This window comes from Leguminivora glycinivorella, chromosome 25, assembly GCF_023078275.1.
Source record: "Leguminivora glycinivorella isolate SPB_JAAS2020 chromosome 25, LegGlyc_1.1, whole genome shotgun sequence".
Taxonomy (NCBI): Eukaryota; Metazoa; Arthropoda; class Insecta; order Lepidoptera; family Tortricidae; genus Leguminivora; species Leguminivora glycinivorella.
In genome coordinates, this window is record NC_062995.1 from 1894557 (window position 1) to 1912031 (window position 17475).

General features: G+C 39.1%; 1 protein-coding gene across 1 annotated transcript; it reads left to right on the top strand.

Moving 5' to 3' along the window:
* Positions 1 to 423: 423 nt before the first annotated feature.
* Positions 424 to 14514, top strand: LOC125239340 (zinc finger protein 239-like). The gene is made up of 10 exons (XM_048146891.1): positions 424 to 609; positions 901 to 1008; positions 2428 to 2838; positions 4977 to 5065; positions 6142 to 6264; positions 7493 to 7603; positions 8948 to 9160; positions 10933 to 11044; positions 12191 to 12295; positions 14284 to 14514. Exons 1-10 carry the CDS (start codon positions 442 to 444, stop codon positions 14428 to 14430), a joined length of 1587 nt encoding a protein of 528 aa, XP_048002848.1. The 5' UTR covers positions 424 to 441; the 3' UTR covers positions 14431 to 14514.
* Positions 14515 to 17475: the final 2961 nt, after the last annotated feature.

The following is a 17475-nucleotide window of genomic DNA, read 5'->3' on the forward strand; positions in this document are numbered from 1 at the left end:
AACCAATTGCAAAAGATGCAACACGCTTGTCAACTGTCAATTTTACACGTTTAGTCTCTTCCTACTTACGAACCATTAAAAAACGGCTTGGGTCTTATTAAACGTTCCTTTCATTACATCAAAAGCAAGAATTTACTTTTTAATACATAAACTGACACTATTTATTCTATTTCTTGTTCAATTTGTTTCGATAAGTATATTTATATTATTGTATATTTATGAACTGACGAATTTCAATGGAGATACGAAACGCTACGTCATTTTGCGTTTCTTTTTACGCAAGGCATGTTTTTAACTGACTTCTTTTTCACAAGTACTGGCCAGTATTTTGTTTTGACATTTGAGAAAAAAACGCGCATAATGGAATTCATAGTCTCTGTAGTCTAGTCTGTCAGATGTTTTAAATAAAATTGAGGACAATATTATAATCTTATTATAAAAATGGATAATATTTCCCATTTAAATATGCCAGGGTTTAGCGGAGGACTAAATTTCAAACCGTTAACAGTACTAAATACTTGTGTCTGTTGTTTGTCAGTCAATGTTCCACTTGTGACATTAACTAACTGTAAACACGTAGAGTTTTTTGAATGTAATTTGGAATTTAAGGTAAGTGAAGCATGTTTTATTAATTACTTAACTTATTCTAGTTCTAAGTAAAATTATAAAGTTGCTCTATTAAACATTCTACCGCATTTTCGTTGTGTTTGGGTGAATATACTAGTGTCATTGTAAATTGGTACCTCGCAATTTCAAGATGGCTGATTTACAATAAAAAAATTGCGTTTTCAACTTAATGCATTTTTGAATGAAATAATAAATGAAATATAAGTTTTATACTTAAAACTGATTTTGTTTTTTATATTTGGAATAAATACAAGCAATATTTTACAATTTCAGTTAGAGTATCCAGCAAGTCATGTCTGTTATGCATGTCATGGCACACTCAAGGACATTTACCAGTTCAAGAGGCAGGTGGAAAATAGTCTGTCAAATCTTAACAAACAGGTAATATCAATTCTTATAAAAATTGCAGCAATCAAAGACCAAAATACACAACCAAATGATATCATATGTTTGATATCTTCATGTCAAAAAAAAAACCAAAATAGTAGGCAGAGACATTGGTGTGTTTGATTAAATGTATCTGATTTTAACTATTTGATAACTCTCATTGAAATCTCTGGCTAGTTGGACTAATACAGTAGTAAATTAATAATGTAACAATTTTCATATCCAGCAGCATATACATTTGCAAGTGTATTAAACAATAATATATAACATGTGGCTTTTCATCTTAAAATATTATATTATTATATTTGACAACCAGTCTGGCCTAGTGCGTAGTGACCCTGCCTGCTATGCCGCCGTCCTGGTTTTCAAACCCAGTAAGGGCATTTATTTGTGTAATGAGCACAGATATTTATTCCTGAGTCATAGATATTTTCTATGTAGGTATATAAAAAAAAAGTACAAAAAGCCTTTTATTTCTTGCAAAATAAATAAAATCTAGTATTAGAGTTTCTTTTCTTTTTTTTAATGATTCGGTTCTGTTGCATTGCAAGAACCCCTGTTTGGGTATAGGCCTCCTCCAAATGGTTCCATCTTTCTCTATTTTGGGCCACTTGTATCCACGAAGGTCCACCAATTTTGATGATTTCATCTACCCATCTTGTGTGAGGTTGTGCCATGCGACGTTTTCTATGTATATAAGTATTTGTATATTATACAGCGTGTGGATTCCATACGGGCGAATAATGTATCCAGTTATAGTATCTAATCATACGAACCGTATAGGATAATAATTTTGTTAAAAAGTGTTATTAATTAAGATAAATTTTTTTTTAATCTGACCAAGCAGCAATGTACCTACGCCGTCCAACTTAATTTTACATAATGACGTTTAAGTAGGTAGCTACGCTAGTTGATGTGGGTATAACACATTACGTGCTGAATTATTATGTATGAAAAAGAACTCATCTATTAAAAAAACATGTAGTTTTGCTCCTTAGGTCCGATACTAATCGTTATTAAGATATTCGCCCGTATGGAATACACACGCTGTATATGTAAGTATATCGTTGTCTGAGTACCCACAACACAAGCCTTCTTGAGCTTACCGTGGTACTGAGTCTGTGTAAGAATGTCCTACAATATTTATTTATTAAAAAAAAAATGAAAAAAAATATTTTTCAGTACAGATGGTGTTTTTTTTACGCACTAGTGCGAGAAGTGGTTCATTATATGCCAGGTCGAAACTTCGGAGGCTCATCTGTACTGAAAAACGTCGTACGATACACGTGCGAAAAGGAAGTTCGAAACGAGTGGCGATAAATTAAAACACGACCGAAGGGAGTGTTTTAAATCGGCACGAGTTTCCTTTTTTACGCACTTGTATCGTAATGTACTATTTTGTTACATTTACAGGTTACAAACTTAAACCCAAACAACACAAAACTTTCCAAACTCACACAAGCCGATATAGAAATATTCCACACTCAGAACTCAGAGCCTATTGAAAAAGAGGTCATCAAACGTCAGAGTTACATCGAAATAAAAACAGAAATTAAGATAGAAGAAGAATTCTCCGACCCGGACAATGATATCCCGTTGTCCGAGATAAAAGATGATAAAAATCCTAATACTCCGTTCTTCATGCATAAGCATAAAGGGAAGATCAAACTTGTTACGTTGAATGAAGAAGAATTGTTGGAAGAAAGGAGGAGAGAGGCGGCTAAGGAGAAATATTTGAAATTATTGTACAAGTGCGAGAGTTGTATCGTCGGGTTTGACCATGAGCTGGGGCTGAAAGAACATATGGAGAAGAAACATACTGAGGCAAGCAAAGCACATGAATTTTATTTGAAATAATTTAATAACCATTCTTAAATGAACATAAGTATAACATGGATAGAGTCTAACTCCCTTATTCATAAACGTTCTCCAAAATTATCAAGTCGATAAAGTTCGTTTTCCCCTCAGTAGCTCGGAAACACGTGTTTTGTCCTTTAATACCAGCGGGTAAAAACGCATTTTATCTACTAGTGGGTAAAGTAATTTGACCTTGAATAAAGTCAAATTAACTGCTTTAAAATTGATGAAGGTAGGTGAATCTAGTAATAAAGATGATTTACCACCTGTGGAACTACTGGTAGCAGTGATAAACGCATTTTTTGCGTTCTAGTTTCCTCGCTATAGTGAGGGGAAAAGTTTTGTGTTACACTCGGGTGCAAATGTATTTTACTTCTCGTGTGTTAAAAAACGAGCAAGTTCAGGATTCTATTCTCGAACCACTCGCTTCGCTCGTGGTTCAACTATAGAATCCTTTCACTTGCTCGTTTTTCAATTCCACACTCGACGTTAAAATACAACTTTAACCCCTTGTATAACAAATAACTATTGTCCCTTTCTATTACACCAATACGTTGGAAAGTGACAAACGAACTTTATCGGCTTGATAACTTTAGAGTACGTTTATGAATAAGGGGGTAAAAAAATAACGTACCTCGAAACCATGAAGAAATGTACGTTGTACGGTCGCCTATGGCCATGCCTTTGGTTGATTCTCCGCTAGATGGCGCTAGTATTATTATTTGACAGTTTTAACACATATCAAGTTAAGAATATGGGCCAAATGAAGAGGCACACTGACATTTTATCCCGCCAGGCGGCGCCTGTGTAAGTGCCTAGGTACGTCACTGTCATTCATATGTGTGAGAGAGAAAAACATATCATTTTCTCGCTCTCACCTATGAAATTCTTTATCTGTGCAATGGACTAGTAGGGTGGCGCCATCTGTCATAACCTTTGAGTGTGCCTCCTCATTGTCAAAACTGCGGTTCAAAAGTTTTAAGCCTGTGTCGAGAGATGGCAGTCTATGCACTGTGACTACACATTTTACTTTGACAGTAATTCTCTATATAAGAGTTTTGAATGATTCACGGTTAATTTCATTAGACTTATATTGACCGGGATATAGACCGTGATTACCTTTTTGATTTTTGTCGAGCTCTCGATATTTCGACGCAGTTGCATGCATCAGATCAGTTTTCCGTGATCATGATTTATTTGTGTGATAAGCACAGATATTTGTTCCTGAGTCATGGGTGTTTTCTATGTATATAAGTATGTATTTATCTATTTAAGTATGTATGTCGTCGCTTAGTACCCATATTACAAGCTTTGCTTAGTTTGGGGCTAAGTTGATCTGTGTAAGGTGTCCCCAATATTTATTTATTTATTTATCATGATGCATGCAACTGCGTCGAAAATGTCGAAATATCGGGAGCTCGACAAAAATCAAAAAGGTAATCACGGTCTATATCCCGGTCAATATAAGTCTAATTCTCTCTCTATATACTCGATCCGATAATATTGATTTATGTTAAACAAAACATAGGTTTAATGTGAAGCTGGATTTCAACCAGAGATGCGCTACGCGGATGTGTTTGATATCCACCAATCATGTTCATTGTTCCACAAAGCATAGCGCTAGCACAGAATATATAATAGTACAAGTACAGAAGGCTCACTCCTTTGATGTTCACAAAACGCCGCCATTCTAAACTCTTACCTACATTAACAAACGGACCGCACGCCTGCAGATGACATTGAATTCTATTGCGCCGCGCGAAGGTCGTCGCCACTGAATGGGCGGCGAACTCGCGGCCGCCGACATGTACTTGCAGCGCGGCGAAAGGATCGCGGAGTGAGCCGCCCCTGGCGCTAGTGGGAACGGGTTCGACTAAGTTGATTGGTGGATCAGACGCGTCCATAGCAACGTGGCATAGCACATCTCTGATGGAAAGGCACCTTAACCCCCTTATTCATAAACGTAAGTTATCAAACCGAAGTTCGTTTGTCCTTTTCTATCACACCAATACGTCGGAAAGGGACAAACGAACTTTATCGGCTTGATAACTTTGGAGTACTTTTATGAATAAGGGGCTAAGTGTATAAACTGAAATGATTTGCAGACAGATGGCAGCTTCACGTGTGCGATATGTAAGTCTGTGCTCATTTCTGTGGCGTCCTTCAAGGAGCATATGAGACGGCACTATCGGAGGTGAGTGATATAGCTATTTATTTATTCATTTTATATCAAATACGTTACACAGTATGTCGGTAAAAACCAAGCCGAGTAACTAAAAATACAAAGAAGCCATGTATTTAGACAGAATTATTCTTAACGACTTTTTTCTACACATTACATACATGTTATTTATCCCGGATTTATGTAAACGTCTCATGGGATCCGTGTTGAATTGCAATGTACGTACATCCCCTTTTCTATTCTTAATATTTTTTTATCTATGGATAAGGCTATGGTGAATCTTCTCTGTGGCCGTTACGATGGTGCACAAGATAAGCAAAATAATGTTTGTGTTATTAATTAAAAGTGTACGCAGAGACTAAATAAAACTACAGTAATTAAATATGGTGTTTAATTGAAACTAAAACTTAACAATCCTGGGGTTCCACCGGCAACTAATCCCAAAAATGGACGTGGTGTTTTTACAATAGCTACTGCCATCTTATCTTCCAAACCAGAGAAGAAACTAGCCTTTTTCGGAATGAGTTAACACACCCGTATTGACCTTACTTAAGACGATACGGGAGGGATTAATTCTCCATACAAACGCTCTCGACTATTTCCTCCCTGGTTTTTGACGATAGAGCAATGATTTTTTCAACACAGATTACTATAATTTTTATCTGTGTCGGACCGTTTTGATTTCTTTGATATTCTTATTTTAAAGACGTTAGAGCCCATCAAAAATTTCCAAAAACGGCTTTATTGATTATGGCGCAAAAAAAGGTGTGGTATTCAAAATTGGTCACAATTAGCCAAAAAACTAAACGGTCCGACACAGATTATTTCATTGTTATTCAGATTCTCAAATTTCGTTACGATTGATTAAGTTTTGAAGGAGGAAACAGTCGAGAACGGAACCTCGATTTTAAAGATTTTTTCGCAATATCTTTTAACTGAGTTGTTCTGAATGGACAATTTTATTTGATAAATCTAGTTAATAACACTAGTATATAACTAAAATTCCCAAATGGAAAGGGGGGCCTTTCCATTTTAGCATTTTCGCTCCTGTAGCCTCTTAAGTTTTTACCTTATTCCCTGTGCCATAGGGTCGACTGTGGCGTGTGCGGGGCGCGGTACAGTACAGTAATCTCTGCTCAGTCCCATTATGAGAAGATGCACGCGAAATCGCCCACTAAGTACAAGTGCGAGGAATGTGGACATACGGCATCGTAAGTATTTTGAAATAATACATTGCGATACAAGTGCGAAAAGTGAAAGTTCGAAACGAGCGGCGATAAATTAAAGTACGAGCGAAGGATGTGTTTTAAATGGAAACGAGTTACGAATTTCCTTTTCGCACGTGTATCAGTACAGATGGCGCTCCGAAGTTTCGATCTGACAAGAATAAGAATAATTTATTGAAAACTAGCTTTTGCCCGCGGCTTCGCTCGCGTTAGAAAGAGACAAAAAGTATAGCCTATGTCACTCTCCATCCCTTCAACTATCTCCACTTAAAAAATCACGTCAATTCGTCGCTCCGTTTTGCCGTGAAAGACCGACAAACAAACAGACACACACACTTTCCCATTTATAATATTAGTATGGATGAACCACTTCTCGCACTAGTGCGTAATAAAAAGCACCAGCTATACTGAAATAGTCATTACGATACAAGTGCGGAAAAAAGGAAGTTCGAAACGTGTGGCGATAAATTAAAACACGACCGAAGGGAGTGGTTTAAATCGACACGAGTTACGAATTTACTTTTCGTACGTGTATCGTACCACGTTTCTCAGTACAAATGGCCCTCCGAAGTTTCGACCTGACAAGAAATGAACCACTTTGCGCACTAGTGCTGGCAAAGAGCACCATCTGTATTGAAAAAATACGTAAAATACGTTATACGAACACACTATATTTTAGAATAGAATAGAATAAAAGGTTGATGGATGGAGAGGGAGGGGTAAACCCAAACAACGCTGGATGGATTTTGTGAAAGAGGATATGAGGAAGAAAGATGTGAGTGTTGAGATGACGAAAGATAGAGGAGAGTGGAAGAGGAAGACGTGTTGTACCGACCCCACATAACGTGGGATAAGGGTAGGAGGAAAAAGAAGAAGAGAATAGAATAGAATCAGTTATTCGTAAACACACAGACAATAAACAATATTTATGAATGACATAGAATAATAAAGTGCAACGAAATGGCCTCACCTCAGCATATTGCTGGCGACTTCAAGCGCTGGTCTTCCGGAGAGACCATTAAGTAAGAAACATGCAACAGACAAAAATAAAGAAGTTACTATATTTTTACAAATTTTCAGCCAAATCGATCGAACTGCTTTTATCGAACATTTTGTGCGGGGTTCTTTAGTATAGTTGACTTATATTTGAACTTGACTTATGTTTGAACTTGTGATTTTGCTTCCATGTATAATGATTATGTATGTTTGTCAGTTCGTACCGCGGGCTGCGTTACCATCGCGACACGCACAAGAAGGGCCGCGTGAGCTGCGGCCAGTGCGGCAAACAGTTCGTTAACAATTCCGGGCTCAAAGTGCATATGTAGTGAGTATATCACACCTCGGACAATGGAGACACAGCTCGGACACTGACGACACACCTTAGACACTGACGACACACCTGAGACACACGACATACCTTGGACAATGGCGATATTGGCGATCAAGTATATGAAAGACGCGTTCCTACGCACACAGTCTAAACTCGTGTAGAACGCGTACTATGCTTGTGTTAGTGAGATATGACTGGTCGCGGTGACAGGCGGTAACTGTAAGGTAGGATGAGCAAGACAAGCCGAGTGAGCTGCGGCCAGTGCGGCAAACAGTTCGTCAATAACCCCGGGCTCAAAGTGCACATGTAGTGAGTATCCATAAGAGTATCTATGATACAAACTTCTACCCCCCATTTTAAGGAAGTGGGGGGTCAGAAAGAGACAAATAATAGCATATGTCACTCCCCATCTCTTCAACTATCTCCACTCAAAAATCACTTCAATAGGCTACTAGACTCATATCGAATTTGGCACAGTAAATGATTGTCTTTTGTAGTATTTGACATAAAAAAACAATATTTATAGATTTTGGGTATTAAAAGTGTATTTTCGATTAAAATATGTGTATTTTTTTATTTATTTTGGTCACCGAAAACGCTGTCAGCGATGAAGTGACGTCATCGAATTCGAACACTACTGCATGTCAAAACATTCACTGACATATTGAACTTTATGCCTTCATACTTAAAAAGTCAGAAAATGTTGTTGTTAAACACTGTAAAAACATTTCTTGCTGTTTTAAGTCATAATAAAATATGATAATATTTTATTTGGGTTAATTGGACAACACTTAATCATATAAGGCGGATTTTAAAAAAAGGTCAAGTAGCCTATTCGTCTCTCCGCTTTGCCGTGAAAGACGGACAAACAAACAGACACATACACTTTCCCATTTATAATATTAGTATGGATGTACCTACCAGTGGCGACGCGTGAAAATTTTCGTTGATAAAGCCTGAGGGGTTTTTGGAATCTGTTTTTAACCCCCGACGCAAAAACGACGGGGTGTTATAAGTTTGACGTGTCTGTCCGTCTGTCTGTCTGTCTGTGTGTGTGTCTGTCTGTGGCATCGTAGCTCCCGAACGGATGAACCGATTTAGGTTTAGTTTTTTTTGTCTGAAAGCTGAGTTAGTCGGGAGTGTTCTTAGCCATGTTTCATGAAAATCGGTCTATTATGTCGCAGTCAAGGGTTTTTTCAAAATTTTAATTTTGTGTATGGACTTCTACAGATACTAGAGAATTTTAGGGAACCTGTTGGGAATCGAGTTGTATCGACGCTCCGCCACTGGTACCTACTTATATCGTTGTCTCTGATATTTAACATTTCTCTCCCCCAGCGCAGTCCACAAAGCCTCAAACCGGATGTATTCCTGCGACTCGTGCTCCAAGACCTACCGGCAGCGTTCCGGCCTCCTCTCCCACATGGAATCCGTTCACGGAACCCATGGAGGTGCCTACTGCGCGCCTTGCAGGACGCACTTCCGCACGGAAAATAACCTGAAGCACCACCTCAATACGCATAGTAAACATACCAGTGAGAATGATAAGAAGTTAGTACCGTTTGCTGTTCTACTGATCGGCGTAGCCGATAGAAATGTTAGGTACAGTGCTACGCGTAGCTTATAGTGCTTCGTGGGATATATTGTGCTACGACTGTCTGTCACTATTTCACCCCTAGAAACATTAGCGTGTGCTACGCGTAACTTCTAGTGCTACGCAATATGATGACCTTGGAAATATTAGCTACAGCGCTACAAGTGCTACGCGTAACTTATAGTGCTACGCAATAACGTGACCTTGGAAATATTTTAACTTCTGATTAGCAGAAACATCTGCAATCGATGCCGTTAGGCTTAGAATAAATTTAAAAGCGGAAAATGTCTGCCTTGGGTGAGACTTGAACTCACGGCCTCTGGATCGATACTCCAGCGCTCTGCCAACTGAGCCACCAAAACTTCAACCAAGCCAGCGAAATTTTCCACTACTAAGGTCAATGGGACCCGTAGCGACATCTACCGTAAGAGTGTTAAACTTCTTAAACGGCAACTGGAGTTCCAAGTCATATTGGAAATTCACCAGTTATGATGCGCTAACCATGCTAAATTTTAACTTCTGATTAGCAGAAACGTCTGCAATCGATGCCGTTATTAAAAAATATTAAAATATTAGCTTAGCTTGGAAATATTAGCTACTGCGCGACGAATGCTACGATTTTCTTATAGTGCTACGCGTGTGGATCTGCTACGTGGTAAGTTACACTGCTACGCTTTAGTGTATAATGTATAGACTGCTACGGACCTGCTAACAGCGTTCCGGCCTCCTCTCCCACATGGAATCCGTTCACGGAACCCATGGAGGTGCCTACTGCGCGCCTTGCAGGACGCACTTCCGCACGGAACATAACCTGAAGCACCACCTCAATACGCATAGTAAACATACCATACCAGTGAGAATGATAAGAAGTTAGTACAGTTTGTTACTGTTCTACTGATCAGCGTAGCCGATAGAAATGATCGGTACAGTCACATGGGCCATTTTTGTTTTCAAAATTGTCCACTCCACTTTTTTTTTAACATGGGTATTTTTTAAGCGATTAATACTCAGAATCGAAGAGATCTTTCGATCCTGATAGGAGAAAAAAAATGTCCCAAGATTTCCATACATTTTTTCAAACCTTCCATTCCGTTACCGCCATACAAAATGTATGAAAAAATGGTAACGGAATGGGGAAAAAACCTTGGCACACTTTTTTTCTCCTATTAGAATGGAAAGAGCTCCGGTTCTGCGTGGAAACCACATATAAATTTCCAAATAAAAAAAAAATGGGGTGGACAACTTTGAAAAAAATGGCCCACATCTCGGACACTGCCGATCAAATATATCGCGTTAGAAAGAGACAAAAAGTAGCCTATGTCATTTTCTATCCCTTCAACTCCACTTACAAAATCACGTCAATTCGGAAAGACGGACAAACAAACAGACACACACACTTTCCCATTTATAATAGGGAACTTGACTGTAGTTAAAATAAAATATTTTATACCATGCACGAAATAAAGCATCAGATAATTATAAGACAAACATGGACAGAAGTCATTTTTAAATCCAATTTCTATTTAATAAGTCAGATAGAAATATATAAAGTAACTGAGTTGACCGTGACGTCACTCAATTCGATTTCATATAAATTCCATATTAGCAAGTCGTTCAAATTCGTTTTGACAGTTTTTAAAAAGAAGCTGATTTGACTAGGAGGCAAGTAGCCTTTTAGTATGGATTGCGAATGAATAATTTAATAACAAAATATTAATTTTGTTTCTAGATTCGTGTGTAGCGAGTGCGACGCACGGTTCATATTGAAGGGTCAGCTGAGAGAACATATCGACTGGGTGCATCTCAAGAACACTAAGCACAAGTGTGACGAGTGTGATAAGGTATGTAGGTACACCGTGTTTTTTTTTGTTTTCCGTTAAATTCGACATATCGTTATAGAAATAGCGAGGAAATGTCGCCAGTATCCTTGGTACAATGCCTCAAGCCTATTTTAGACATTAGCTAGCTTTTAAGTTTAGTCTTAGTTTCTTATATAATTATGTAAATATGTTCATGTAAATAAATATATTTTTTATAGAAAATTAGCAAAATTTAATTACGTAGAATTTTAAAACCTAGATATATATTTTATGACGACCGGTTTGGCCTAGCGGGTAGTGACCTAGTGACCCTGCCTGCTAAGCCGCGGTCCCGGGTTCGAATCCCGGTAAGGGCGTTTATTTGTGTGATGAGCACATATTTGTTCCTGAGTCATGGATGTTTTCTATGTATATATAAGTATTTGTATTTTATATATATCGTTGTCTGAGTACCTACAACACAAGCCTTCTTGAGCTTACCGTCGGACTCAGTCAATCTGTGTAAGAATGTCCTATAATATTTATTTATTTATTTATAGATACGTGCATTATATTCTTCGTGGTAAATAGAGCCGGAATCACTTATTTTGTATTACGTTCAGTGAAACACCCGTAGAAGCCAGTACACATCTACAACTATTGTCCCGGATCTGTAAGTTCACATTTTTGACACATTTGTTTTGAAGTATGTTGCGATGTGGCTAAGACGTATCGTTTGCCAAATCTAACGGTTAATTTCGAATTGGTTGAATCGATTAGGCCCTATGTACAAGGAGGTGCTTAAACAAATATACTATTTCTATCAACTTAATGAAATGTCATTTGAATCGAAATGACAGACTCTGCCACAGCACTAGTTAAAAAAATGAATGATAAATGACATTTTAAGTAAATCCTGCGTGATGAATTAATATCGTAAAATACTCACTAACGAAGATCCGCAAAAATGTAACATGTGTTAGGTTATGTTTAAAGTAAGCGAAATATTGTTTTTCAGTACTTGATTTTTTTAAATATTACTACAGGATTTTATTTAAAATTTCATTAGGTTGCGTGAGTTTACGTTTTGTGGACGCTGTCATGTGTCAAAAAGAGGTTCTTACAGCTCTGGGACAATATCTATAGCTTTTGTTTCAGTGGAGTACCTAATTGTTTTTTTTTCCTTAGGCATTTAAGAGCGGCACGAAGCTGAGACGGCACATAAACTACGTCCACGAGAAGAAGCGGCCGCCGCGGAGCAAGATGTGCGACCACTGCGGGCGCGGGTTCACGGTTAGTGATCTCTAGCAGACTCATAGCTTTATATAAGTAAGGTAAGGTTGCCAGAGCTCATCGGAGGCGGCACATAAACTACGTCCACGAGAAGAAGCGGCCGCCGCGGAGCAAGATGTGCGACCACTGCGGGCGCGGGTTCACGGTTAGTGATCTCTAGCAGACTCATAGCTTTATATAAGTAAGGTAAGGTTGCCAGAGCTCATCGGAGGCGGCACATAAACTACGTCCACGAGAAGAAGCGGCCGCCGCGGAGCAAGATGTGCGACCACTGCGGGCGCGGGTTCACGGTTAGTGATCTCTAGCAGACTCATAGCTTTATATAAGTAAGGTAAGGTTGCCAGAGCTCATCGGAGGCGGCACATAAACTACGTCCACGAGAAGAAGCGGCCGCCGCGGAGCAAGATGTGCGACCACTGCGGGCGCGGGTTCACGGTTAGTGATCTCTAGCAGACTCATAGCTTTATATAAATTAAGTAAGGTAAGGTTGCCAGAGCTCATCGGAGGCGGCACATAAACTACGTCCACGAGAAGAAGCGGCCGCCGCGGAGTAAGATGTGCGACCACTGCGGGCGCGGGTTCACGGTTAGTGATCTCTAGCAGACTCATAGCTTTATATAAATTAAGTAAGGTAAGGTTGCCAGAGCTCATCGGAGGCGGCACATAAACTACGTCCACGAGAAGAAGCGGCCGCCGCGGAGCAAGATGTGCGACCACTGCGGGCGCGGGTTCACGGTTAGTGATCTCTAGCAGACTCATAGCTTTATATAAGTAAGGTAAGGTTGCCAGAGCTCACATGCATGTAACTCCTCCGGACGGTTACTTTACTACTCGTACACGTACAGTCACCGGCAAAAATAAGTGATGATTTATGTACCTTGTCTTTTTTTTTTTAATGGGCTTACTCTTAGCCACAGACTAGCCAAAGGCAAAAACGTGGCCTAAGATGGAGTGAGCTCGCCCAGAAGATGCCTGTTCACTCTTGATTTGAAGGTTGCCGGGTTATAACGTCTTGTGTGAAATGTCATACGAAATTGTCAACGATTAAAAGCGACAAGGTACAAAAATCATCACTTCTTTATGCCGGCGACTGTAAGCGTCAGGCGGGCTGTATTCTTTGGCATTGACGTTATGTTTGTAAAATATATTTTATAAGCTTTTTGCGAGAATTCCTAATAAACGGATACTAATATTATAAATGGGAAAGTGTGCCTCTGTTTTTTTGTACGTTTTTCACGGCAAAACGGAGCGACAAATTGACGTGATTTTTTAAATGGAGATAGTTGAAGGGATGGAGAGTGACATAGGCTACTTTTTGTACCTACCTATCCGCAATTTTCGACTTAACGCGAGCGAAGCAGCGGGCAAAAGCTAGTACATACATATAACGCCTGTATCTCATAAAGGGGTAGGCAGAGCACATGAACTCCTCAAGTTTCAGTGCCACTCTTGGCAAAAAGAAACTTTACTCACGATTAGTGTTAAAGGTTTTGAACTCTCAATAAACACTGATTATTGTTTTTTCTACTCCCGAATGTTATTCGTCATTTACAGGGTCGTGCATAGATCTTTAAAACCTTACATAAAAGTCAGCCAGCGTCCGCCGGCTTTCCGCGCATGCGTGCAGTATCGAAAAAACTGAAAACGCATTGTTTGGCTCTGTAACCATGGCAAGGCATTATTTGTTATAACGATACGGCGCGCGTGCGCGGGAAGGCTTTGGGCAGCTAAGCTGACAGCGCAAACCTTTGCGTCAAAATACAGGAAACACTGTGAATTTCATGAAAGTTATTCAAGAAAACTATTAAAAACTAAGTGCATGGTTGTAGAAAAAGTATTGTATGCAACGGTGTTTAACTGAGTCAAAAATTACTCTTGGCGCCTTAATAACAATTTTCGGCTTCGCCCCACGCCACTCGTCTTTTTTGACCTCCTTTAAACGCCTGTTGCATAAAATACTATATACATGTATTTTTTTATGTTTACAGACGATGTCGATCCTGCGTTCGCACATTCGCACGCACACTGGCGAGCGGCCGCACGCGTGCACACACTGCCAAGCCACGTTCGCGCACTCCGCCGCTCTGTACACACATAACAAGCTCCTACACACACAGAAAACCGCATTGACTTAAGTTTGCGAGGACACGTTAAAAGCAGGATGGCCGTGTCGGTGCAGCGCCATCTGTTATTTTAATAAAGACTTTATTGAAGTAAAATGTGTTTCTATATGACGATCCTGTACTAAGATTGCCAGATATATTAGAGTAGGTATTTGAGGCAAGACGAAAATGTGACTCATACTTTTTCTATCATACCCTAACCACACCTTGGACACTGCCAATCAAATATATTGAAAGAGGCGCATCCCTAGCACACAGTCTTAGCTCGTGTAGGTGAACGCGTACTATGCTCGTATGAGTGAAATATGACAGGTCTTCGTGTTTTTGACAGGCGGTAACTGTGAGGTAACCGAGAGGGGGTGGGTGGCACTTTCAGCTGGGAGCGGGAGTGGCCATACTGTACGATAATACTCTTTATTATACTGTGCCCTAAGGGATCATCCACATATTACGTCACACCAAATTTCAGGTTTTTGGACCCCTCCCCCCTCCTATGTCACGCTTTTTTGTATCCCTTTAACTGGGATTGTCACATTTAGTATGACCCCCCCCCCCCCCTTACACTGTGACGTAATATATGGATGACGCCTAACTCCGAAATGAAGGATAGAAGGGATAAATAAGCTCCTATAATATACGTACGGAATCCTCAGTCAACATTGTTGTTTAAAGATATTTTTATACATAATAATATAGTTAGCTGCCAAGCCATCTTCGCACACTCCGCCACACTATACACACATAACAAGCTGCTACACACAGAAAACTGCGTTGACTTGGTTTTGAGGACGCGTTAAAAGCAGGATGGCCGTGTCGGCACAGCGCCATCTGTTATTCTAATAAAAACTTAAAGTAAAATGTGTTTACTGTTTACCAAAGAGGATCGAGTATTATAGAGTTACTGTCAAAGTAAAATGTGTAATCACAGTGCATAGACTGCCATCTCTCGACACAAGCTTAATACTTTTGAACCTCAGTTTTGACAATTTGGCCCATATAGTGATAGTGCTTTTGATATGTGTTAAAATGTCAAATATTAATATTAGCGCCATCTAGCTGAGCGTCCCCCAAAGGTGTAACGCCATCTATGCCACCGTATCTTTTTCTCTAGGGCTTTGAGATACGTTTTTTTCTTAGACTTTATCCGTCTATACGGAGTTACATACTATAAAAGGTGACGATCCTACATTAAGGGCCACTTGTACCAAGAAAATGGAGGGTTAACCCACCATTTTATATGGAATTTGACAGATGACGTTCACTAACCCTGAGTTAAGTGGTTCGTGCAAGTGGGCCTAAACCTGGCAGACATTATAGAGTAGATATTTAGATAATGAAGCTAAGGTTAAAACTTGATTGAATGCCGAAATGACAACCGACCGAAAGGATTTTAATATTTTTTCTACTCCCGAACAACATTATTCGTCATTTACAGGGTCGTGCATAGATCTTTAAAACCCTACATAAAAGTCTATTCCTCAAAGCAAGCGTCCGCCGGCTTTCCGCGCATGCGCGCAGTATCGAAAAAACTGAAAACGCATTGTTTTGCTCTGTAACTATGGCAACGCATTGTTATAATGATACTGCGCGCGTGCGCGGAAAGGCTTTGGGCAGCTGAGCTGACAGTGCAAACCTTTGCGTCAAAATACAGGAAACAGTGTGAATTTCACAAAAGTTATTCAAGAAAACTAAGTGCATGGTCGTAGAAAAAGTATTGTATGCAACGGTGTTTAAAGGAGGTCAAAAAATACTCGTGGAGTCTTAATAGCAATTTTCGGCTTCGCCTCAAATTGTTACCCACGCCACTCGTCTTTTTTGACCTCCTTTAAACGCCTGTTGCATAAAATACTATTAACTAACTGACCAATATCTGTCGGGGTATCTGTCGTTAAAACACTTTTAAGGCAAACTTACTTTTTATAATATTTATTTAATAGAAAACATTACACAGGACAATCAAATTATTGCTGAAGATTGCTAGGTAGCTACTTATACAAATTATAGATTATGCATATAAAAGGTAATTTAGCAAGCACAAGGCTTGCTTGACAATAAAATTAACATGGTATAGCTTGACATCTGAAAACTGAGGACTCCTACTTATTTGGCAAAAAAAGAGTAGAAATTAGTAACCGTTTTGCATGCGGCAACTATTGAATCACTCATGCATGGGAACAGTAAGTGTTGCTATGATAAAAAAAATAGTACATTACGATACAAGTGCGTAAAAAAGGAAGTTCGAAACGAGTGGCGATAAATTTTAAACCGACACGAGTTACGAATTTCCTTTTCGCACGTGTATTGTAGGTACAACGTTTTTCAGTACAGATCCCGAAGTTTCGACCTGACATATAATGAACCACTTCTCGCACTAGTGCGTAAAAAAACACCATCTGTACTGAAAAAATACTCTTTGCCAAGTGGACTATCCTTTTCGAGATAAGAGTTTCCCAAACCTATCCAACGCTGTATCGGCTCTAGCCGAGCATAAATCGCTTACGCGTCGTCGACGCTGACGCATCTGTACTAGGATATAACCGACTATAGAAAACTTGACTGTTCTTAAAATAAAATATTTTATACCGTGCACGAAATAAAGCATCAGATAATTATAAAAAAACTGGGACAGATATTATTTTAAAATAAAAAATAAAAATAAAAATAAAAATAAAAATTGTTTATTTTCAGACAATTACAGTCCATAGTTGTTAGTGTACACTTACATGCTATGTTACGTTCTTATAATCTACTAAAAAAATCCAATTTCTATTTAATAAGTCAGGTAGAAATATATAAAGTAACTGAGTTGATCGTGACGTCACTCAATTCGATTTCATATAAATTCCATATTAGCAAGTCGTTCAAATTCATTTTGACAGTTCTTAAAAAGAAGCTGATTTGACTAGGAGGCAAGTAGCCTATTGATTTGGCCGACTAGGCCGACTACCGACTAGTCGGCGCTGGGGTGGCCGATTAGTCGGCTAGTCGGCCAAAACAGTTTTTGCTACTAAATTCACACTTTGAATGTCATTTTTGGTCCTTCGTTAGCGTTTTTTA